Below are 25045 nucleotides of genomic sequence, written 5' to 3'. Positions count from 1 at the left end.
TTCACGCCTGTCGCGACACCACTGGAGGCGGGCTGCACGATGTTGGGGCGTGAGCGGAAGACGGCCTAACGGTGTGCGGGACCGTAGCCCAGCTTCATGGAGACGGTTGCGAATGGTCCTCGCCGATACCCCAGGAGCAACAGTGTCCCTAATTTGCTGGGAAGTGGCGGTGCGGTCCCCTACGGCACTGCGTAGGATCCTACGATCTTGGCGTGCATCCGTGCGTCGCTGCGGTCCAGTACCAGGTCGACGGGCACGTGCACCTTCCGCCGACCACTGGCGACAACATCGATGTACTGTGGAGACCTCACGCCCCACGTGTTGAGCAATTCGGCGGTACGTCCACCCGGCCTCCCGCATGCCCACTATACGCCCTCGCTCAAAGTCCGTCAACTGCACATACGGTTCACGTCCACGCTGTCGCGGCATGCTACCAGTGTTAAAGACTGCGATGGAGCTCCGTATGCCACAGCAAACTGGCTGACACTGACGGCGGCGGTGCACAAATGCTGCGCAGCTAGCGCCATTCGACGGCCAACACCGCGGTTCCTGGTGTGTCCGCTGTGCCGTGCGTGTGATCATTGCTTGTACAGCCCTCTCGCAATGTCCGGAGCAAGTATGGTGGGTCTGACACCCCGGTGTCAATGTGTTCTTTTTTCCATTTCCAGGAGTGTATTTTTGATCCTACAAAAATTTTACTGCCCCACATATTTACCTTTGTATCTGACGATAGGATAACAGCCGAAAACCGGTTCGTGAAATCAAATTGGCTCAAATGGCTCTGAGCGCTATGGGACTTAACATCTATGGTCATCAGTCCCCGAGAACTTAATATCAGTTACACAACAAAGAACAAATCTAAAGGCTGTTGAGTCAATTAAATCCCTACAGATTATAACTAAGAATAACTTATAATTACAATAATCACATAAAAAATGTTGTGGGGAAGGGAAACCAGAGACTGTTTTATTGGCAGAACGTTTTATATGATGCAACAAATGCAGACCACTTACACCAAGTGTGTGTGTCCTCTTTTGGTGCACTACTGTGCACCGTGGCCTCCTTACAAGGGCAGCTCGTTTGGCATTATAGTGAAATATGGGACAGAGTGTCACAGATACAATGAGCAAGTTGAGGGGGCAGTTGTCAAAACAACGGCATTTTTTGTTGCACCAAAATCTTTTAACTTTCTCTTCCGAAAGCAAACATATTTTCTTGAGCCCACCTATAAAGGGAGATAATATCAGTGTGTCAAAAATAACAGAAATCACATCTTGTATGAAAAGATTTAGGTTTTAATTTTCCCCACATCCTGTTCAAGATGGAACACTGGAGGAAGTCTGAAAGTGGTTATACAAACCTCTGGTAAGAGCTTAAGTGTGAATCGCAGAGTAATTGTGCAGATAATTTTATTCCATTAATCACAACTGGTGTTTTTTGGAAGACTGCAACTGTGTCATTCATGATTTAAATAATAAAATGCTGCACCAGTTAAGATTTTTCATGCAGAGCACAATGCATTTCGATAATTTTGTCATCATTATCGAGTGCAAACATTTACAGGGCTTCTCAAAATGAACATACTGGTTTTAATGCGTTGTAGCATTTATTACGTTCAACTTACAATTGTAAATAATACACCAAATGAAAGAGCAACTCAAACAGTTTTGTTTATATTCCTGTGCACATTGGGAAGAGTACGGAATGACAATGAGTGACTGAAAAAAGTGTCAATCGAGTGTGATTCTTTCACACTTAGCCCCAAGAAATATCCCCGAGGAAAGTTTATGAGCCTTTCTTTTTTTCAGTGAATCAACTGTAACTGATGTTTATGTTATAACATCAAGTTTAACAAATATATTTCAGAATGACACAACACATATAAGTCACAGAGTAAGTTGATAAGCAAGACATGTGTACACGTTAGCATTCGAATGAGCGCTGAGTCCCAGTCTAGCGGCCACTGCTCGGCTGGCCGCTTAGGTGGCGCAGCTGCTGCATGGCTGGCAGACAGCGCCGCACGTAGAGGATGCACGTAATTGCGCGGCGGCGCTTTGAATGATCGCCGAGTCACAACACTTTTCCCCCCTTTGAAATAGTTGCACTGGTCTTGATGGAGGTGTCTTGGAGATGGCTAACATCCATAGGCGTTGTTTGACTCGCCGTAAAGTCTCGAGGAGGAGGCTTCCTGTACAGATGGAAGTGTCCCCGATGATAACGGGTCGAGATGACAGGAGACGTAGGAGTCGAATCTGCTGGGGCCCCCTGCACCAATCTGCCCGTTGCAGCAAGTCCAGTTGATATGATAGGAGACATGGGCGATGTGTCGGCGTCCGTTGGAGGAGGAGGAGGCGAGTAGATTTGCTGTGACAGAGGATGGCCATCCGGTTCCTGCATGGGCACGTCTCCTGGTAGCATCCGTTCTTGTGCTGGCATCGCGATGACGGTGAGAGGGCTGCGTTGTGAGTATTGAGAGATGCCAAGATCCCAAGCGTTAGGTAGGGCCAAAAGTGGTGTAGCGGCATTCGGAACAGGCGTTGCTGGCACACGAGGCCGAAGCTGGTCCGAATGACACACTGCAACACCCGTGTCTGTCTGGATTTCATACGGACGTCTGCCACGGCGTCTTAAGATGCGGCCCAGGCTCCATTTTGGCCACCTGCCATATCCCCGTACCCAGACGAGGTCGTCGGCGGTGAACCGGCCAAGGGAAGGCACCCACGGCCGTGAGGTGGGAGGCCGCAGAAGATGAAGTAGCGTGCGGGGCTGTCGGCCATGTAAGAGCTCAGCCGGGCTGTGGTCGCCCATGGGGGTGAAACGGTAAGACACCAGAAACTGGAGAAGCGCATCATCAGCAGCAGAAGAAGTCAGAAGTTTCCGCATCTGAGCCTTAAATGTGCGGACCAGTCGTTCAGCCTCACCGTTGGATTGTGGATGGAACGGCGGGGCCGTGACATGCATAACGCCGTGACAAGCACAAAAATCCGCAAATTCAGAAGAGGCATATTGCGGACCATTATCAGTAACAAGAGTAGAGGGGAGGCCTTCCAAAGAAAAAATGCGGGCGAGAGCACTGGTGGTTGCCACGGTGGTAGGCGACGTGCAACGGACAATGAAAGGAAAGTTAGAGTAGGCGTCAATTACGAGGAGCCAATAAGTACCTAAAAAGGGTCCCGCAAAGTCAGCATGAATGCGCTCCTAGGGTTTCTCAGGCGAAGGCCACGGCGACATAGATGACTTCGGGGCAGCGGCCTGTGACGCACAAAGGCCGCAGGCAGCGACCATGTGTGCTATTTCAGAGTCGATGCCAGGCCAGTACACATGACAGCGTGCCAGATATTTTGTGCGAGACACACCCCAGTGCCCTTGGTGAAGGAGGCACAAGACTGAAGCACGCAAAGACGCAGGAACCACAACACGCGGCGAAGCATCGTCAGTGGAAAGGAGGATAACACCATCCCTAGCCGTGATCTACATCTACACCTACATTTATACTCCGCAAGCCACCCAACGGTGTGTGGCGGAGGGCACTTTACGTGCCACTGTCATTACCTCCCTTTCCTGTTCCAGTCGCGTATGGTTCGCGGGAAGAACAACTGTCTGAAAGCCTCCGTGCGCACTCTAATCTCTCTAATTTTACATTCGTGATCTCCTCGGGAGGTATAAGTAGGGGGAAGCAATATATTCGATACCTCATCCAGAAACGCACCCTCTCGAAACCTGGCGAGCAAGCTACACCGCGATGCAGAGCGCCTCTCTTGCAGAGTCTGCCACTCGAGTTTGCTAAACATCTCCATAACGCTATAACGCTTACCAAATAACCCTGTGATGAAACGCGCCGCTCTTCTTTGGATCTTCTCTATCTCCTCTGTCAATCCGACCTGGTACGGATCCCACACTGATGAGCAATACTCAAGTATAGGTCGAACGAGTGTTTTGTAAGCCACCTCCTTGGTTGATGGACTACATTTTCTATGCACTCTCCCAATGAATCTCAACCTGGTACCCGCCTTACCAATAATTAATTTTATATGATCATTCCACTTCAAATCGTTCTGCACGCATACTCCCAGATATTTTACAGAAGTAACTGCTACCAGTGTTTGTTCCGCTATCATATAATCATACAATAAAGGATCCTTCTTTCTATGTATTCGCAATACATTACATTTGTCTATGTTAAGGGACAGTTGCCACTCCCTGCACCAAGTGCCTATCCGCTGCAGATCTTCCTGCATTTCGCTACAATTTTCTAATGCTGCAACTTCTCTGTATACTACAGCATCATCCGCGAAAAGCCGCATGGAACTTCCGACACTATCTACTAGGTCATTTATATGTATTGTGAAAAGCAATGGTCCCATAACACTCCCCTGTGGCACGCCAGAGGTTACTTTAACGTCTGTAGACGTCTCTCCATTGAGAACAACATGCTGTGTTCTGTTTGCTAAAAACTCTTCAATCCAGCCACACAGCTGGTCTGATATTCCGTAGGCTCTTACTTTGTTTATCAGGCGACAGTGCGGAACTGTATCGAACGCCTTCCGGAAGTCAAGAAAAATAGCATCTACCTGGGAGCCTGTATCTAATATTTTCTGGGTCTCATGAACAAATAAAGCGAGTTGGGTCTCACACGATCGCTGTTTCTGGAATCCATGTTGATTCCTACATAGTAGATTCTGGGTTTCCAAAAACGACATGATACTCGAGCAAAAAACATGTTCTAAAATTCAACAGATCGACGTCAGAGATATAGGTCTATAATTTTGCGCATCTGTTCGACGACCCTTCTTGAAGACTGGGACTACCTGTGCTCTTTTCCAGTCATTTGGAACCTTCCGTTCCTCTAGAGACTTGTGGTACACGGCTGTTAGAAGGGGGGCAAGTTCTTTCGCGTACTCTGTGTAGAGTCGAATTGGTATCCCGTCAGGTCCAGTGGACTTTCCTCTGTTGAGTGATTCCAGTTGCTTTTCTATTCCTTGGACACTTATTTCGATGTCAGCCATTTTTTTCGTTTGTGCGAGGATTTAGAGAAGGAACTGCAGTGTGGTCTTCCTCTGTGAAACAGCTTTGGAAAAAGGTGTTTAGTATTTCAGCTTTACGCATGTCATCCTCTGTTTCAATGCCATCATCATCCCGGAGTGTCTGGATATGCTGTTTTGAGCCACTTACTGATTTAACGTAAGACCAGAACTTCCTAGGATTTTCTGTCAAGTCGGTACATAGAATTTTACTTTCGAATTCACTGAACGCTTCACGCATAGCCCTCGTTATGCTAACTTTAACATTGTTTAGCTTCTGTTTGTCTGAGAGGTTTTGGCTGCGTTTAAACTTGGAGTGAAGCTCTCTTTGCTTTCGCAGTAGTTTCCTAACTATGTTGTTGTACCACGGTGGGTTTTTCCCGTCCCTCACAGTTTTATTCGGCACGTACCTGTCTAAAACGCATTTTACGATTGCCTTGAACTTTTTCCATAAACACTCAACATTGTCAGTGTCGGACAGAAATTTTCGTTTTGATCTGTTAGGTAGTCTGAAATCTGCCTTCTATTACTCTTGCTAAACAGATAAAACTTCCTCCCTTTTTTTATATTCCTATTAACTTCCATATTCAGGGATGCTGCAACGGCCTTATGATCACCGATTCCCTGTTCTGCACATACAGAGTCGAAAAGTTCGGGTCTGTTTGTTATCAGTAGGTCCAAGATGTTATCTCCACGAGTAGGTTCTCCGTTTAATTGCTCGAGGTAATTTTCGGATAGTGCATTCAGTATAATGTCACTCGATGCTCTGTCCCTACCACCCGTCCTAAACATCTGAGTGTCCCCGTCTATATCTGGTAAACTGAAATCTCCACCTAAGACTATAACATGCTGAGAAAATGTATGTGAAATTTATTCCAAATTTTCTCTCAGTTGTTCTGCCACTAATGCTGCTGAGTCGGGAGGTCGGTAAAAGGAGCCAATTATTAACCTAGCTCGGTTGTTGAGTGTAACCTCCACCCGTAATAATTCACAGGAACTATCCACTTCTACTTCACTACAGGATAAACTACTACTAACAGCGACGAACACTCCACCACCGGTTGCATGCAATCTATCCTTTCTAAACACCGTCTGCACCTTTGTAAAAATTTCGGCAGAATTTATCTCTGGCTTCAGCCAGCTTTGATGCGGTAGTGCAAAGCGTAGTAGTTCCGCAACGGATCAGAAGTCTTAGCGGACGGGCGATCTGGCCAACCCTTCTGAATACAGCGTAAAACCCGGGAGAGGGTAGGGTCAGAATCCGTAGCAGCCGCCAGCCTGTCCCCAGTGATGGGGAACCCGTCCACAACCCGCTGCTCCGCAACATCCAGGTGGAAACACAAAAGTTCGTCCCTATCGAATGCCTGATCAGGACCCATGGGAAGGCGAGACAGAGCATCAGCATTTGCATGTTGAGCCGTTGGCCGGAAATGAATCTCATAATTGAAACGAGACAAGTAAAGAGCCCAACACTGGAGGCGGTGTGCAGCCTTGTCGGGAAGTGACGTTGATGGATGAAACAAGGAAACAAGTGGTTTGTGATCCGTAACAAGATGAAATTTTGAGCCATAGAGAAAAACACCAAACTTATGAAGAGCATAAATAATGGCCAAAGCTTCTTTTTCAATTTGAGAATACTTTTGTTGGGCATCTGTGAGCGTTTTGGAGGCATAAGCAATGGGTTGTTCCGAACCGTCAGAAAAACGGTGCGCAAGGACTGCACCGACCCCATATTGAGAGGCATCTGTGGCAAGAACAAGATGTTGGCCAGGTCGATAAGTAGCCAGGCACGGGGCCTGTTTCAGCATTGTCTTCAATTTCTGGAAAGCCACATCGCATGACGCAGACCAGTGAAAAGGCAAGTTTTTATGCAACAGGCGATGCAATGGCTGAGCCACCGAAGCCGCAGACGGTAAAAACTCGTGATAGTATGCTATTTTCCCCAAGAAGGCCTGCAGTTCCTTAACAGATGTAGGGCGAGGAAGGGCATCGATCGCAGCGACAGTTTGGTGAAGCGGACGAATACCATCCCGAGAGAGTTGAAACCCCAAGTACGTGAGAGATGCCTGAAAAAATTGTGATTTCTGAAGATTACACTTAAGACCGGCAGTCTGTAAGACATGAAAAAGTGTGTGGAGATTTTGAAGATGTTCTTCAGTGGTGGAGCCAGTGACAACAATGTCGGCCGTGTAATTGATACACCCAGGGGCAGGGAGCAATAATTGTTCCAAGAATCACTGAAAGAGAGCAGGGGCACTGGCAACCCTGAATGGCAATAGTTGGTATTGATAGAGGCCGAAAGGCGTGTTAAGGACCAGAAACTGCCGGGAAGCAGCGTCGAGAGGAAGTTGATGATAAGCTTCTGACAGGTCAATTTTAGAAAAATACTGGCCTCCAGCAAGTTTAGTGAACAGTTCTTCAGGACGGGGCATAGGGTAAGTGTCGATGAGGCATTGAGCATTTACAGTGGCTTTGAAATCGCCACAGAGACGAATATCACCATTTGGCTTAGCAACGACAATGACAGGAGAGGACCACTCATCGGAAGTGACAGGAAGCAAGACCCCTGAAGTAGTGAGACGATCCAACTCCCGTTTTACCCGATCACGAAGGGCCACAGGAATGGGCCGAGCCCGAAAAACTTAGGCCGAGCAGTGGGTTTGAGCGTGATATGAGTTTCAAAGTCATTTGCATGGCCTAACCCAGGAGAAAAAAGGGACGAAAATGTCGTCGACAAGGAATCCAGTTGAGCATGAGGAATAGCATCAGAGACAATATTGACAGAGTCATCTATGGAGAACCCAAAAACGCGAAAGGCATCGAAACCAAAAAGATTTTCTGCGTTGCTCTGGTCGACCACAAATATGGGAACAGTGCGAACGACAGATTTGTAAGATACCTCAGCATTAAACTGTCCCAAGAGAGAAATCTTCTGTTTATTGTACGTCCGTAATTGCCGAGTGACAGGTGACAGGAGTGGAGAACCCAACTGAAGATACGTCTGAGAATTAATTATAGTGGCAGCAGAACCGGTATCCACTTGCATGCGAACATCTCGACCAAGGATTTGGACAGTGAGGAATAACTTCCCTGAACGGGAAAAAGTGCAATTGACAGACAACACAGAATCAGAATCAGCATCATGTTCATGAACATCATGTATGCGGTCGGATTTGCAAACGGAAGACACATGACCTTTCTTTTTGCAATTGTGACACACAGCCCAACGTTGGGGACAATCCTCGCGTGAGTGTTTCGTAAAACACCGCGGACATGAAGGAAGTTGCCGGGGGTTTTGCTGCAGTTTCTTAGCGGGTTGTTTACGGCTAGGCCGACGCTGCGCGTGGGAGCACACTGCGGCCACGACGGCCGGCGGGGACGCGCCGCACGCGTCGTCAACAGCGCGCAGAGGTTGTATTTCCCAGACATCACCCCCACGCCTCTATTTGCGCCCCAGCGGCGCGAGAAATTTCAAAAGACTGCGCAATGGAGAGAACTTCATCTACAGTCGGATTCGCCAACTGAAGGGCACATTGCTGAACTTCTTTGTCGGGCGCCGACCGGATAATAGCATCCCGTACCATAGAACCGGCATAGAATTCTTTGTGAACATCAGTAACAAATTGACACTTTCGACTGAGACCGTGAAGTTCAGCAGCCCAAGCACGATAGGATTGATGTGGCTGTTTTTGACAACGATAAAAGGCAACACGAGAGGCTACCACATGCGTTTGCTTTTGAAAATAGACAGACAGAAGTGAGCACATTTCAGCAAAGGACAAAGACGCAGGATCCTTCAAAGGAGCCAATTGCGACAACAACCGATACATTTGAGGTGAAATCCAGGAAAGGAACAGAGACTTACATGGTTGTTCGTCCGTGACATTAAATGCCAAGAAGTGCTGTCGAAGACGTTTTTCATAATCAGACCAGTCTTCCACCGTCTCGTCGTAAGGAGGAAAAGGGGGTACAGCCAACGGCGAGAAACGCCCCGCATTTGACGCCGCGACGTAATCGCGAATCGCCGCTGTTAGAAGCGTTTGCTGTTCAAGGAGATTTTGCAATAGTTGCTCGACAGTAGCCATGGAACCCTGTGGGTCAACGGTGAAAAGGAAAAATCCACTACCTTGTCGCCAATTGTTATAACGTCACGTTTAACAAATATATTTCAGAACGACACAACACATATAAGTCACAGAGTAAGTTGACAAGCAAGACATGTGTACACGTTAGCATTCGAATGAGCGCTGAGTCCCAGTCTAGCGGCCGCTGCTCGGCTGGCCACTTAGGTGGCGCAGCTGCTGCATGGCTGGCAGACAGCGCTGCACGTAGAGGATGCACGTAATTGCGCGGCGGCACTTTGAATGATCGGCGAGTCACAACAGTTTTCTTATCTTGATATGCTACAGCTATGGCCCGTGCCTCAATGGGAAGAAGCTGAACAACACATCTTTACTTGGGAGCAAGATGGTGCACCGCCTCACTGGCGACTGCTTAAACGACATTGTATCCGACTGGAGGATTGGGCACAAGGGGCCGGGTAAAACAGCATTTTATACACGACCTCCATGTTCACACACGATCACGTGTATGTGCCTCCGATACCAGCCCATCTATCTGACTTTAAAAATAGTGTTATTGCAACAGTTACTTATGACAAATTGATTCAGGTTTCGGAACAATTCACCTATTGACTCAATGTGTGATCGGTATTCACACTGAATAATTGTAAGAAAAACGGTTCTGTTTCTCTTTCATTTGGTGTATTATTTATAATTGTAAGGTGAATGTAATATGTGCTACAAACCCTTACAACCTGTGTATTCATTTTGAAACACCCTGTACATTGGTATTTTATGTGGTGCCCGTGTGTGGTGTCATATCTCTTGCGCAGCAGTAGTCTTTTTGTGGTTTTAACAAACTGTGTCTCCCCCACTCACTCACGTACCTCGTAGTGGGCCACCTTGCGCAGTAGCTCCTCCTTCTCCCTGCTGAGCTGTGCCACCTTGTTCTCCAGTCTGGCATTTTCAGTCAATAGCGACTCTCTGGTACTCGAACTTTGCGGTGCCTCTGCTTCCAACACTGGAAGAGAGGAGATCGGAATATCAGCAATGTAGGAATGCAAAGGCTTTCTTCTTTAACAATTAGATTACAACTGGGTCCATAAAGGACCACAAAGACACAAAGTTCTGTTGTAGAAATTTAAAAAATGCTGACTGTAGCCTACTGTGGCAGATTGTAACTGGACAGTGAAAGCTTCCAGCTGTACAAAGATGTGTCTTCAAAGATATGTGACAATTTGAAAAATATGAATTTACATGAAAAATTTTCCCATATGCTTGGAAAGTACAGTCTTTGGACAGCTGGCTCTCCATGATAATTGCAGATTGTCTGTCCAGTATAAAGTTGTTTAACAATAGCCCATAGAAACAAAATATAAAATAAATATTATTGTAGAACAGTAATACTGTGTGATGAAATATTCTCTGTGTTCAAATTCTATGATGTTTTGATAAGTGTCCCTCGTCTCCTTTTGATAAAGTTTTTGACAAGTGTCATTCTCCTCACCTTCTGGAGAGGGTGACTTCACAGAAGATGAGAAGGGTCGAGAGGAGGACATGAAGACGCACATGAGGCACAGTTACACATCTATGAGCCTCCACGCCAATTTTCTGAAAAATCTCTGGAGTTGATGAAAAGAGCACAGCAGCACATTTGTTGTCCAGGAGTTACCGGTAACAGCTCTTAATGTGTGCAGTGGTGAAGTGCAAAACTATGTTTTATAAAATAAGTTATCTGGAAGACATTTTGTGTGTATCTAAGAATGTTCTACAACAGGGACTGACCAAATGAAGCAATATAATTGTCAAGTCATATTCAGAAAGATACGAGTTTGCTCTGTCCAACCATCCTAAATTAGGCTTCCTTGGCTTTCCCAAATCATCTGAAGGCAAATGCCAGGATGGTTCCTTCATCAAGGTCACAGCCAACCACATGTGCTATCCACATAACAGCACACTTATGTATTCTGTACATTTCTATGTAGAGTTTGAGCAATTTATTTTCATTGTATTATGATGACAAATCTTGCTTCCTTGCAAGATCATCCCTATATGAGAAAATAAATAAATACAATTACTAATTGCACTTATTAGGGAAACTCTCCATCGTGGCCCCTCTCAGATTTAGTAGCGAGGTGGCCCGTGGATAACCCATCAAAAACTGAACACAGATCAAGTGCGTAAACAGGAAGGTGGTGTACCGAACTGTGAAAAAAGAAGCAAAATAGAAACAGTGAATGGTCCAAGCTCAAGACGCAATATCAAGTAATTTATGATAGCCATGGCATCCTGGTTATGTGGTCATGATGTTGAATTGTGAAGGGAGGGATCCCTCTTCAAATCTCTCTCATACCCCATTTTTTTCCCACAAAATTATGGACTGTCCATCTGGTCATTGACATATCTGTTCACTGTATTCAAATTTGTGTCTGTGTTGTGGTATACTCTCTGTTCGCAACAGTGAGATGTAAGGAAGGTGCCTCCAGACATATGTACCTCCTACTTGTTCTATACAAGCACTACATGTTACAACTCTTGCATTCCGTTTTGGAAGTTTTGACTCTCTAATTCCTTTGTTGTAACAAACAATGTAGTTCACACCCATTTATTTGTTGTTTTCATTTCATGAGAGGTCTATGCAGCATCTCACCTGCTTTCACTATTCATCACATTTACTTGCAACGGTAATGTATTCTTACAACATGACTCAATTCTACAACTAATGTATAGTATCGCAATATTCAGGACTACAGAAGAAGAACAGACACGTCAATGACCAGACAGAAAGTCCATAATTGTGTGTGTGTGTGTGTGTGTGTGTGTGTGTGTGTGTGTGTGTGTGTGTGTGTGTGTGTGTGTGTGTGTGGGCCCATTTTACCACTAAATCTGAGGGGGATGTGATGAGGAGTTTCCCTTGTTAGAATTCTCCACAGTTTAAACAAACTTCTGGAATGAACTGCACACTTATTTTTAGTTATTACTGCAAAGTTAAAACTGCTAATTAATAAAAAATACTTACTGGTGATCCACTGTTCTTCCTCCTTTATCTGAAAAAAAAAGAAAAGAAAATCACATTCAGTAATACAATTCAAGCATCAGGTACATATGTAACTAATTCACTACGGTAATGACGCAGGAGCCAAGTGACTACGACTGTTTCATATGGCATAGAAGCAGTACACTAGCACAGTAATATTGTACTCAAGTTATAATCTGCAAGGTGAGTGTGGGCAGGATACTCTGCGTAACACATTACACCCCATATGGAAAGAAAGATTAATGATTCACACCCTGCTAAAAATATGGTCATTAGAGACAGAGATAAGAGCAGATTAGCCGAGGGTAGGGAAGAACTGACTCAGAGACCCAGCTGACTGTCACAGACAAGCAGTGGCACTACGGAGGTGAGTCTGGAAGGGGTGCCGAGTGTGACAGTGAGCCTGGATTTCCATTATTTTGATGTATTTGAAGGAGATCACTTACTTTTCAGCCAGCACAATATACTTTTCATTACAGGAAGAAATAAAAGGACTTCATTTTCTTAAATTGTGCTATTAGGAGCAGGAGAGTTGAACTCAACTGATTCTGCAACCACTAACAGTAATTTGTGCTGTTCATCTAACTACTAGTAATGGAACAGTAGGACATTCCTGTTCCTCTCTTTCATAGTTTTCTTCCTTCAGAGTCTGTTAGTAACAGTGATTTCTTTAGAGGTGTCCCGTACCAATTGCTGGTGCTGTAGTCTTCAGTTAGAAGACTTGCTTGATGCTGTTTTCCACACTAGTCTATCCTGTACAAGTTTTTTCACCTCTACATAACTACTGTACCCTGCTTCCACTTTAACCTGCTCACAGTATTTAAGCCTTGGTCTCCCTCTAAAATTTGAACCCGTTACACTTCCCTCAACAAGCAAATTGACAATTCCATCTTTCAAATTTATATCTGATGTTAACAGATCTCTCTTTCACATAATCTTGTCTCAACCGTTAAGCGGGTACATCCACGTACAAAGTGCACCAACTGCAAACAATATTGCCTCATACGATTCTGTTGTCACTTTACAACTGTGAGCCTATACCTAACAAAGTGCAAAGTTGTGCTGTCATACATGCAAGTGATCAGCAGTAATACAAAATAAACAGTACACTTTGTGAATAAAATGATAAAGATTCTGAGCTAGTGACACAATCCCACAATGTGGCAGTTGTACACAAGATAAATAGCAATCGAATAAGCTGTTGGCTGTGATCTGACACAACTGCATTGTTTAACATTTCGAGTGTGTCATTACTGTGGGATAACACCAGTACGAAAGCAAGGGGAAACTACAGCCGTAATTTTTCCCGAGGGCATGCAGCTTCACTGTATGGCTAAATGATGATGGCGTCATCTTGGGTAAAATAGTCCCCCATTCGGATCTCCGGGCGGGGACTACTCAGGAGGACGTCGTTATCAGGAGAAAGAAAACTGGCGTTCAACGGATCGGAGCGTGGAATGTCAGATCCCATAATCGAGCAGGTAAGTTAGAAAATTTAAAAAGGAAAATGGATAGGTTAAAGTTAGATATAGTAGGAATTAGTGAAGTTCGGTGGCAGGAGGAACAAGACTTTTGGTCAGGCGAATACAGGGTTATAAATACAAAATCAAATAGGGGTAATGCAGGAGTCAGTTTAAAAATGAATAAAAAAATTGGAGTGCGGGTAAGCTACTACAAACAGCATAGTGAACACATTATTGTGGCCAAGATAGACACGAATCCCACGCCTACTACAGTAGTACAAGTTTATATGCCAACTAGCTCTGCAGATGATGAAGAAATTGAAGAAATGTATGATGAAGTAAAAGAAATTATTCAGATAGTGAAGGGAGACGAAAATTTAATGGTCATGGGTGACTGGAATTCGGCAGTAGGAAAAGGGAAAGAAGGAAACATAGTAGATGAATATGGATTGGGGCTAAGAAATGAAGGAGGAAGCTGCCTGATAGAATTTTGCACAGAGCACAACTTAATCATAGGTAACACTTGGTTCAAGAATCATAAAAGAAGGTTGTATACCTGGAAGAATCCTGGAGGTACTAAAAGGTATCAGATAGATTATATAATGGTAAGACAGAGATTTAGGAACCAGGTTTTAAATTGTAAGACATTTCCAGGGGCAGATGTGGACTCTGACCACAATCTATTGGTTATGAGCTGTAGATTACAACTGAAGAAACTGGAAAAAGGTGGGAATTTAAGGAGATGGGGCCTGGATAAACTGAAAGAACCAGAAGTTGTAGAGTGTTTCAGGGAGAGCATAAGAGAACAATTGACAGGAATGGAGGAAAGAAATACAGTAGAAGAAGACTGGGTAGCTTTGAGAGATGAAGTACTGAAGGCAGCAGAGGATCAAGTAGGTAAAAAGACGAGGGCTAGTAGAAATCCTTGGGTAACAGAAGAAATATTGAATTTAATTGATGAAAGGAGAAAATATAAAAATGCAGTAAATGAAGAAGGCAAAAAGGAATACAAACACCTCAAAAATGAGATCGACAGGAAGTGCAAAATGGCTAAGCAGGGATGGCTAGAGGACAAATGTAAGGATGTAGAGGCTTATCTCACTAGGGGTAAGATAGATACTGCCTACAGGAAAATTAAAGAGACCTTTGGAGAAAAGAGAACCACTTGTATGAATATCAAGAGCTCACATGGAAATCCAGTTCTAAGCAAAGAAGGGAAACCAGAAAAGTGGAAGGAGTATATAGAGGGTCTATACAAGGGCGATGTACTTGAGGACAATATTATGGAAATGGAAGAGGATGTAGATGAAGATGAAATGGGAGATACGATACTGCGTGAAGAGTTTGACAGAGCACTGAAAGACCTGAGTCGAAACAAGGCCCCGGGAGTAGATAACATTCCATTAGAACTACTGATGGCCTTGGGAGAGCCAGTCCTGACAAAACTACCATCTGGTGAGCAATATGTATGAGACAGGCGAAATACCATCAGACTTCAAGAAGAATATAATTATTCCAATCCTAAAGAAAGCAGGTACTGACAGATATGAAAATTATCGAACAATCAGCTTAATAAGTCATGGATGCAAAATACTAACGCGAATTCATTAGAGACGAATGGAAAAACTGGTAGAAGGCGACCTTGGGGAAGATCAGTTTGGTTTCCGTAGAAATATTGGAACACGTGAGGCAATACTGACTCTACGACTTATCTTAGAAAATAGATTAAGGAAAGGCAAACTTACGTTTCCACCATTTGTAGACTTAGAGAAAGCTTTTGACAATGTTGACTGGAATACTCTCTTTCAAATTCTGAAGATGGCAGGGGTAAAATACAGGGAGAGAAAGGCCATTTACAATTTGTACAGAAACCAGATGGCAGTTATAAGAGTCGAGGGGCATGAAAGGGAAGCAGTGGTTGGGAAAAGAGTGAGACAGGGTTGTAGCCTATCCCCGATGTTATTCAATCTGTATATTGAGCAAGCAGTGAAGGAAACAAAAGAAAAATTCGGAGTAGGTATTAAAATCCATGGAGAAGAAATAAAAACTTTGAGGTTCGCCGATGACATTGTAATTCTGTCAGAGACAGCAAACGACTTGGAAGAGCAGTTGAACGGAATGGACAGTGTCATGAAAGGAGGGTATAAGATGAACATCAACTAAAAGCAAAACGGGGATAATGGAATGTAGTCGAATTAAGTCGGGTGATGCTGAGGGACTGATAAAAACAGTTTTAGAAGGTTATGTAGAAGGGAAAAGGAAGCGAGGAAGGAAGAGATTCCAGATACTGGATGACATGATGGACGGTACAACATACAGCAGCCTTAAGAAGGAAGCAATGGATTGCAGAAAATGGAGAGGCAAAGGACCTGCTAATATAGCAGATAACTGATGATGATGATGATGATGATGATGCTGAGGGAATTAGATTAGAAAATGAGACACTTAAAGTAGTAACAGAGTTTTGCTATTTGGGGAGCAAAATAACTGATGATGGTCGAAGTAGAGAGGATATAAAATGTAGACTGGCAATGGCAAGGAAAGCGATTCTGAAGAAGAGAAATTTGTTAACATCGAGTATAGATTTAAATGTCAGGAAGTCGTTTTTGAAAGTATTTGTGTGGAGTGTAGCCTTGTATGGAAGTGAAATATGGACGATAACTAGTTTGGACAAGAAGAGAATAGAAGCTTTCGAAATGTGGTGCTACAGAAGAATGATGAAGATTAGATGGGTAGATCATATAACTAATGAGGAGGTACTGAATAGGATTGGGGAGAAGAGAAGTTTGTGGCACAACTTGACTAGAAGAAGGGATCGGTTGGTAGGACATGTTCTGAGGCATCAAGGGATCACCAATTTAGTATTGGAGGGCAGCGTGGAGGGTAAAAATCATAGAGGGAGACCAAGAGATGAATACACTAAGCAGATTCAGAAGGATGTAGGTTGCAGTAGGTACTGGGAATGAAGAAGCTTGCACAGGATAGAATAGCATGGAGAGCTGCATCAAACCAGTCTCAGGACTGAAGACCACCACCACAACAACAACAACAACAACAACACCAGTACGCAGCATCAGAGTGATATAAAGAAAGTTCAATTAAACAATGGTTCAACTCATGTAAAGTAAGTTTATTTTATCATTGTTTAACTAAACTAAATTAAACTACGCATTTGCTTACACGTGGTTACCTCGAGGGTTAATCGTGCCTATATACCTCTCGTACACTCTTTACTTCTACCACTTCCATCTGCTGCCTTCATACTCAGTTCCTAATCTATTTCCCCACACGACCACCTGACTTAATTTGATTACACTGCTGTACTGCTTTTTTATATTTGTTGACTATCATCTTCTGATGTGTTTTCAAGATTATACCACCACCACCACCACCACAATCGCCATGACTGATCTTCCAAGACTCTGCCAACTGTGATGAAACTATAAAGTCACTGGCAAATCCTGAACTTTAATTACTTTCCCAATATTTATTCTATGTTCAGATAAAAAAATATATGAAATAATCCTGTCAGACGCCCTTCTCAGTAGCAGTCAGACACTTAGTTGTGGAGGTGCACTTATTAACATAACGGTTTGGTAATATTAGAAAAGCTCTTCTTTAGAATTTGAACTGTTACATTCTTCTTAAAGTGTGAGGTTATTACACCAGTCTCATATATCCCAATTACAAGGTGGAGGAGTCTTTTCAATGTCGGTTCTCTCTATTATGAGGAAATGTTGAAACCACAAACCTTGCTTTGACCTGACACTAAAAAGGGGACAAACATTCCACAGGGCACAACTTGCGAGTGACCAAGTAATGCACTTTCCTTCACCCAGATTTCCTGGACTGCCTCTTCATCGAGATATATGGGAGACGAGATATATGGGACAATCTTAGGAAGAAGCGGCATGGTCACCATTGCAATTCATCCAGTGGGTAGGAGGAGGAAGACAATTGCCCTCGCGAGCACCGCTACCACAGGTTACACATTTGGCTGGGTGTCGACAAGACATTCGCATGTCGTTATAATGATAGCACTGGTAGCAGCACACTGGGCTCGGAATGTATGGTCGGACTGTGATAATGTGATAGCCTGCTTTGATCTCTGATGGAAATACCACTCTACTTAAAGCAAGAAAAAGAGTGTGTGTGGACACTAAGGATGCATCTCTCTTTTTCATGACCTGATGGAAAGCAATGACACCCTGATCAGAGAGGTATGTTTGGATTTCTGCTTGGGTCGGACCATCAAGCAGCCTAGTGTAAATAACACCACAGGAAGAATTCAGTGTTCGAGGGGCCTCAACACGAACACGATAGCAACGGAGGAACAAAGCTGCAAGCAGTAGTCGTGCTTGAGAATCGGAAGTTGTCTCCAAAAGCAAACTCCATTGTGCAAATGAGAGCAGGATTTCATAGGGCTGGCAATTGCATCAACACCTACGGATTTACCATAGCGGAGGACTGATCGTCTTCAGTATGTGAAACCACGAGAAACCATGGTGCAGCTGTGAGCGTCTTTGAATCGTTAGCCTCATTCCGTGTATGTTTAATAGACGTTGACTGTGAAGACGATGATTGACTAATTGTGAAAAAATCCCCACGATAGCCAAAGCCTCCAATGGTGCAACTGGGGGCCCCTTCCCCCTCAGAGGGGGTGGGAAGGGGGGGTGGGGGGAGGGGGGGGACATGAATTAGGTGACTGCTCACACCTCAGGTCACACCTGCTGATCACTAGACAGAGGGACCAATCGGCAATTTGGAAAGGTAGCAGCCCAGGCAATCACCCTTCCCTGCGCCTGGCCTGTACCAGGGGGTACATGCGAACCCTGCCTATCGACACAGGGCTGGGAAATACACAGTCACCTGTTACGTGTCAAATGCATGGGTTAGCCTTCAGGAGTGCACAGGGAGGATGAAGAAAAAGAGGAACCTCAAACACCGAAGCGGAGGAAGGATAGGAGAAGGGGAGCAAAGAAAGAAAAACGGTACGAAAAACAGTGAGACCGTTCTGCAATCGGCTACTGAAAATGCAGGACATTTCCAAAAACATCCCAGGCATGTTCCACAAGAGAGGGGAAAATGAATAGCTAGAGGACAAACATGCAGCACAGAACGGGAAAGATGCTGCAAAGGCTGGGATGCTGTGGTGGCCAAGCACGAACCCGCCAAAGAGTGGCGAGCCTCCTGAGGGGACTGAAACATGCCACTGTTGAACACCTCTTTAAGAAAAGTGATTAGAGAGATGTCAACAATTACCTATCTGTTTCACTACTTGCATCATATTCCAAACTTTTTGAGAAGGTGGTGTATTCTAGAATAGTATCTCACCGAAGCAACAGTAATATCCTCAACAAATCACAGCTTGGGTTTCGGAAGCGTTGCTCTACTGAAAATGCCATTTACATGTTCACTCACCAGATTTTAACACCTGAAGTAGTAAGACAGCACCAACTGGTAATTTCTGTGACCTGTCTAAAGCATTTGACTGAGTGAATCACAGTATTCTCCTACATAAATTGAAGTTTTATGGGACTGATGGCGTAGCAAACCAAAGAATGGATGATGTCATACCTAACCAAAAGAATGCAGAAGTTGGGGTCCGTAAGTCAACCAACACAGTCCAGGGATGTAATTCTGACTGTGAAGGAATCATGTATAGCGTTCCCCCAAAGCAAAAGTCTTAAGATCCACTATTGTTCCTCGTATGTAAACAATCTTCCGTCTAATATAGAACAAGCAGAACTAGTTCTTGTAGATGACACTAGAACTGTTATCAGACCAAGCATATACAGAGAAATACAAGAAATGGTAAACAAAGCCCTTAAAAGTATCATTGAGTTTTCTGCAAATGGTCTCACCCTCACTTTTAAATAGTGACAACCTATTCGGTTTTGCACATCTAGGGGTACTACAACAATGATAAGTGTAACACATGGTGAGGGAATAATAAGTAGGATGGAAACTTCAAAATCCACACAGTCTATATCAATGAGAATTTAAACTTGATAAAGCACATTTTCGAAATTCTGAAACCACTTAGTTCAACCAAATTTGCACTTAGAATCATTGTAAATCTTGGGAGAGAGAAATCAGCAAGTTGACAACTTGCATATTTTCATCCAATAATGTCATAAGGAATAATGTTATGTGGTATCTCATCTTAAAGGTAGAGTCTTTATTGCACAGAAATGTGCTTTACGAATATGTGGTGCTCACTCACGATCATCTTGTAGACATCTGTTTAAGGAGTTGGGCATTCCAACTGTCACTCTGCAGTGGATTTATTCCCTAACAAAGTTTGTCGTAGATAATCCACTACAGCTCAAAGGAAACAATGATATACATCATTACAATACCAGAAAAAAATTACACTCATTACTCCACATCAAGGTTGTCTTTAGCACAAAAAAGGGGTACACACTGCTGTGACAAAAATTTTTGATCATTTACCCATAGATACAATATGTCAGACAGACAACAAAGTAAAATTTAAAAACAAACGGAGAAAGCTTCTCCTCGAGAAGTCCTTTTTCACAGAAGAATTACTATCACTGTAGTGTGTAAGATGTGGTGGGTAAGAAATAAAAAATATTGGAATTGTTCAGAATGTGACAATATGCACAAATTAATTTGTGATGTGAATGTAAAATTACTCATTCCATAACATGACGCACTATCGCGCAAAATGATCTATGGAACAGTATAATGAGACAGAGAGAGAGAGAGAGAGAGAGAGAGAGAGACAGAGAGAGAGAGAGAGAGAGAGAGAGAGACAGAGAGAGAGAGAGCTATCTGCTAAATATTTTTGCAAAACAGCAAATATTGAATGTGTCAGTATAAACAACACTACATGTAACACAAATGATGTGCTACAGAAGAATGCTGAAGATTGGATGGGTAGATCATATACCTAATGAAGAGGTATCGAATAGGATTGGGGAGAAGAGACATTTGTGGCACAACTTGACTAGAAGAAGGGATCCATTGGTAGGACATGTTCTGAGGCATCACGAATACACTAAACAGATTCAGAAGTAAGTAGGTTGCAGTAGGTACTGAGAGATGAAGAAGCTTGCACAGGATAGAGTAGCATGGAGAGCTGCATCAAACCAGTCTCAGGACTGAAGACCACAACAACAACAACATGTAACACGTGCTTTGGTCTCCCAGAAAAAATAAATAAAATGTGATGATTGCCATGTATATCTATTTATTGTCAATAGTAACAATGACATAAGAAGGGAAAAATCAAACAACTGTGAGAATTATCAATGGTTCCATCCACAGTTTTCTGACTATCGAGAAGACTGTCTCCATTCTGCAAATCAGACATAAAAGAGACAACATGTGGGCACAAGTTTCTCAGGCTTGCTGTGATATGTTATGCTGGAAGTTGAAGTAAATAAAAACTGGTCATGCTATATACATTGAAAAGGGAAAGTATGGACCAGTATATAAAAGATGGACATTAATAAAACCAACAAACTGCAGGAATGGATTCCCCACTGAAAATGGCGGAAAAAATCCTATGAACAAGTGTCCGAAAATGCAACACTGCAATGGTAGATGGCGCTAACGAATGAAAATTCCTCTTACCAAGTGCCGTGTGTTCCTTGTGTGTTCCAGATTGAATGATTGACACAGCGCACTGTAAGCAGCAGAATGGTCTGGTATTCATGTCAGGAACAAGATGAGATGCTGTTTGTATATGGCCAAGCAAATGGAAATGGTAAAGAGACAGCACGGCTATACCAAAAAATGTACTACCCTCACAGACAGCAGCCACATCAAAGAACATTTCAAGCCCTTTTCGGGCATTTACGTGACACTGGCTCCTTTCTTTTACAGGATATTGAGAGGAACCCTAGTACAAACTCCATGCGAGTGGCCTGGCAACATGATGTAAGCCAAAGTACAATTATATTTATCCTCCATGACAACTGCTACAATCCTTATCAACTGCAATGAGCGCCAGGATTATCAGAAGCAATTTTCCCTATACGGAAAGGATTTTGTCAATGGTTTTTGCACCAGACCATCACAATTATGGGGTTTCTGTCATCAATCCTCTTTACAACAAAGCAACCTTTGCCAGAACTGGCATCAACAACCTGCTTAGTCATATCTGTGGGCTACAGACAGCACATGATCAGAGGACCCTCATTCCTCAGAGCCCTCTATCAAGAAATGATGCATTTCAGCTATCACGCCAATCATGCATTTCCAGGCACATGTTCATTGGACCTTTCTTTCCTCAACTTCCAGCCAAGAATCCATGCCTGCAGTTTGTCAGTTTTATTAATGTTCACCCTGTAAATCATAAGGAAGGTAGACACCCCACTTGTATTATCACACTCTTGCCTATTAACTAGATTTTGCTTATGAAATTTTGCTGCTTGCTTCTAATACAGTTATATTCAATAAGTGTAGTGCATTCAAGAGCTTAATAATGCAAGTTACTCTCTATTCCTGAAAATAAATCATAAAAAAATAAATAATGTATAGTCAATACATTGACAAGAAAGTAGTACAATTTAACAATGAAATCAGAGAATTGGTTGATTTATTGTTTTTAAAGCAGCTGAATATAAGTCAACTGACAGTAAATAAAATAAACAGAATTAGAAAGGCACAAGTGTTTCGATGAAACTAAATTAACCTTCTCATTTGTTTCAGAAGCAATGGTTATAGTCAATGTATGTTACCAGTTATGATTATAGAGACATGGACTTTTCACACAAACCATTTGGAAACTGAGGATTGTTGAGCAGCGAATGGGATGTTCTATAAGCCAAAGACAATGGCGTAGCAGCACCAACAGTGGCACTAGTAGTAGTAGTAGTAGTAGTAGTAGCAGTAGTAGTATTCATTTACAGAGCATCACTTTCACAAGGATATTGGCTACGTCACTTGGTATAGTTTAGCGTGTTGCATGGTTCATGTCCACATCTCATCATGATGTGACATATTAGTAGGTTCACAAATATGATACATTTTCCCTGAGAAAATTAACATAATCGCAATTTACGTAACTGATAACCTGCAAAGAAACTTGACAAATGTAATCCCTGCACATGTGTGCTATATTCTCAGGAATTTATATATGGAGTAGTTATTCTTATGACACATTACTGCAATTTGAAAATTATGTCAATGTATTGCACATTTGAATCCCAGATATGAATTTCATTACTAAGTACATAGTGAACACAGAATCAGAATGTCACCTTGATGCACTGGTTGCTACAAAATAAGAGGACCCTGAAGGAATAATTTTTTGGTATTCTATTTGACAGTGTCTTTGTGTGTTAATTTCAGTTGCCCTCCAATATGCATTCTGTGTTTGCTATGCTGTCTACAGATTCACCATTTTTGTTTTGTTTGACAATTTTCCTCTTTAAGCATAAGTTCATGCTTTTTGTTTTCTTTCGGTTCAACTTCAATCACACTCATCCCTTTGGCTTCTAGGAGACAATTCTATAGTAAAAAGAACGAATAGAGTTATGGACACTGAAGAAGAAATAAAAAATTGAACTGATTAACGATTATGCTGACCGTTTTAAAATTTGACTATTTATTTCATGTTATGCTGAAGGCAAGTGCAGAACATTTACTGCAGAAAATGAGAATGTTTCTAGCAAATCATCTAAAAGGTTACGAGACGGTAAAATAAAACAAAATTCTGTCATTCAATTCTCTATAAAATTACAGAAAAATTATGCAGCACTGACTGTTTTTGGGGCTATCGTCACATTAAGGAACGTGTTCCTCATTGATACGCAAAAAACTACGAAATTTCTAAGTGACTTGAGAACCGTTTATTTAACGATCTGGTATATCTTTATTCATCAATACTAATTTCCAGAATTCTTACATCACAACACGATAGTTACTCATCAACGATGCTCAAGAGCACTGTAGAATGGTGATGACCACATCTTATTTCACTTATACATCGATATACCACAAATCAACTTTACAACAGATTTATACGACAGCAGCATTTTCAGACACACGTATCGATACAAAGAAAATGATGCATGGTAGTTGTTTCTGCACTCTTTTGGAAAGAGGAGGCTTACATATACATACACAATACCAAAAAAATTCTGTTAAAACAATATAGACCAATTACGCTTACCTCGCACAATTAGAATCTAACTTTAACAGACGATCACACAGTACCGCGAGCCAAACCAAACGCCAACATACATATCATCATGAAAGACCACAAAAAACGAAACGAGTACTACAATCACAAAACAACTTAAAAACCACTTCCACTCTACCTGCTCGAATAGGCAAATGTCATTTTACTTTTCAAGACTCAAAGATCAATAAACAAAAAGTTGCAATACACAATGAGATAATACGTAACATAGGAGTACAACCAACTCGATTGCAACGTAGTACAAAGGCTATACACATATTCTTACATATTATTTTCCTTAATAATAATTAAACTTACAAAACAGTAAACTTACAAAACAGTAAAACTGATGCTAGCAACACTGAGTTAATTATCAGTGTTGCCACGCAACTGACGTAAGCTTGATAATTAAGAACACAAATGGATTCTATTTGAGAAAATAATATTTTATAGGGGAACGGTAGTTTACTTGAGAAAGTGATGCATTTAAAAGCTACAGACAGAATCTAGTTCATTTATAGAGTGAAAACTGATAAAGTATTCCACAAGTTCCTATTACACCTATACTAAGCAAACCATTGTGAAATGAATGGCAGTGAGTTCTTAGCATGGTACCGCATGTCAAAGTATCTTCCCATTCCATTAGCGTTTGGAGTGCCGTAAAAATAACATCTTCAATGTCTCTGTGCATGCTATAATTAGCCTAGCTTTATCTTCGCGACCCTTATAGGAGCCATTTGTAGGTAGCTGAAAAATACTTCTAGATTCTTCACTTAATACTGGTTCTTGAAAATTTGTAAGTGATCTTCCTCTAAATAATTTACTTCTATTCTCGAGAGGGTACCACTTCATGTTTTCCACCCATTCCGTGACATTTTCCTGCCAGGCTAAGAAACTTGTGAGCATTAGGGGTAGTATATTGCTATTTTCGACGTCCTATTTTATTTTTCTTGCTGTTATTAACAATCAAAGCAAATAAGTAGCAAGCAAAGCTGTAACTTGTACTGTTACGACAGTTAATTAACCAATTTCCTGCACATGGCTTGCTCTGAACATATAAATATACATATTCCTTAAAACAATGGCCTCAACAATTTCATTATCGCATCACACAGCAGTTTATTCTAGCCCTGATTAATCAAAAACAATCAGTTTACTGAAATTAAATTAATGGAATTGATATGGATAAAGTCGATAATATATCATCGAAATTCGTTAGCCAATGATGAATCTGCACTTTAAAGAACATATCGACATACGTTAATTTCTTTTTAATGTTTATGTATGGAACACATTCATCATAACAC

At 42.5% G+C, this 25045-nt stretch overlaps 1 protein-coding gene across 6 annotated transcripts in view; it reads right to left on the bottom strand.

Annotated features, from left to right (window-relative positions):
* LOC126210056 (fibrous sheath CABYR-binding protein-like) overlaps window positions 1–24300 on the bottom strand; it is a 111496-nt gene extending 87196 nt beyond the window's left edge. For 2 of the 6 annotated variants that reach the window (XM_049939173.1, XM_049939178.1), the window contains exons 1-3: window positions 23730–23930; window positions 12102–12129; window positions 9970–10103 (exon numbers count right to left, since the gene is read on the bottom strand). In XM_049939173.1, coding sequence (XP_049795130.1) covers window positions 9970–10103; window position 12102 — 135 coding nt within the window. In that variant the 5' untranslated portion in view covers window positions 12103–12129; window positions 23730–23930. Of the gene's footprint in view, window positions 1–9969; window positions 10104–12101; window positions 12130–23297; window positions 23374–23462; window positions 23574–23729; window positions 23931–24072; window positions 24152–24207 lie in introns of those variants that run through there. The other 4 variants (XM_049939175.1, XM_049939176.1, XM_049939174.1 and 1 more) reach the window with 4 other exon arrangements.
* Between the last annotated feature and the right edge of the window lie 745 nt (window positions 24301–25045).

The sequence above is a fragment of the Schistocerca nitens genome, chromosome 10 (genome assembly GCF_023898315.1).
Source record: "Schistocerca nitens isolate TAMUIC-IGC-003100 chromosome 10, iqSchNite1.1, whole genome shotgun sequence".
NCBI classification, from domain to species: domain Eukaryota; kingdom Metazoa; phylum Arthropoda; class Insecta; order Orthoptera; family Acrididae; genus Schistocerca; species Schistocerca nitens.
The sequence above is the reverse complement of the archived record's forward strand: the minus strand, read 5'-3'. Positions and strand labels throughout refer to the sequence as shown.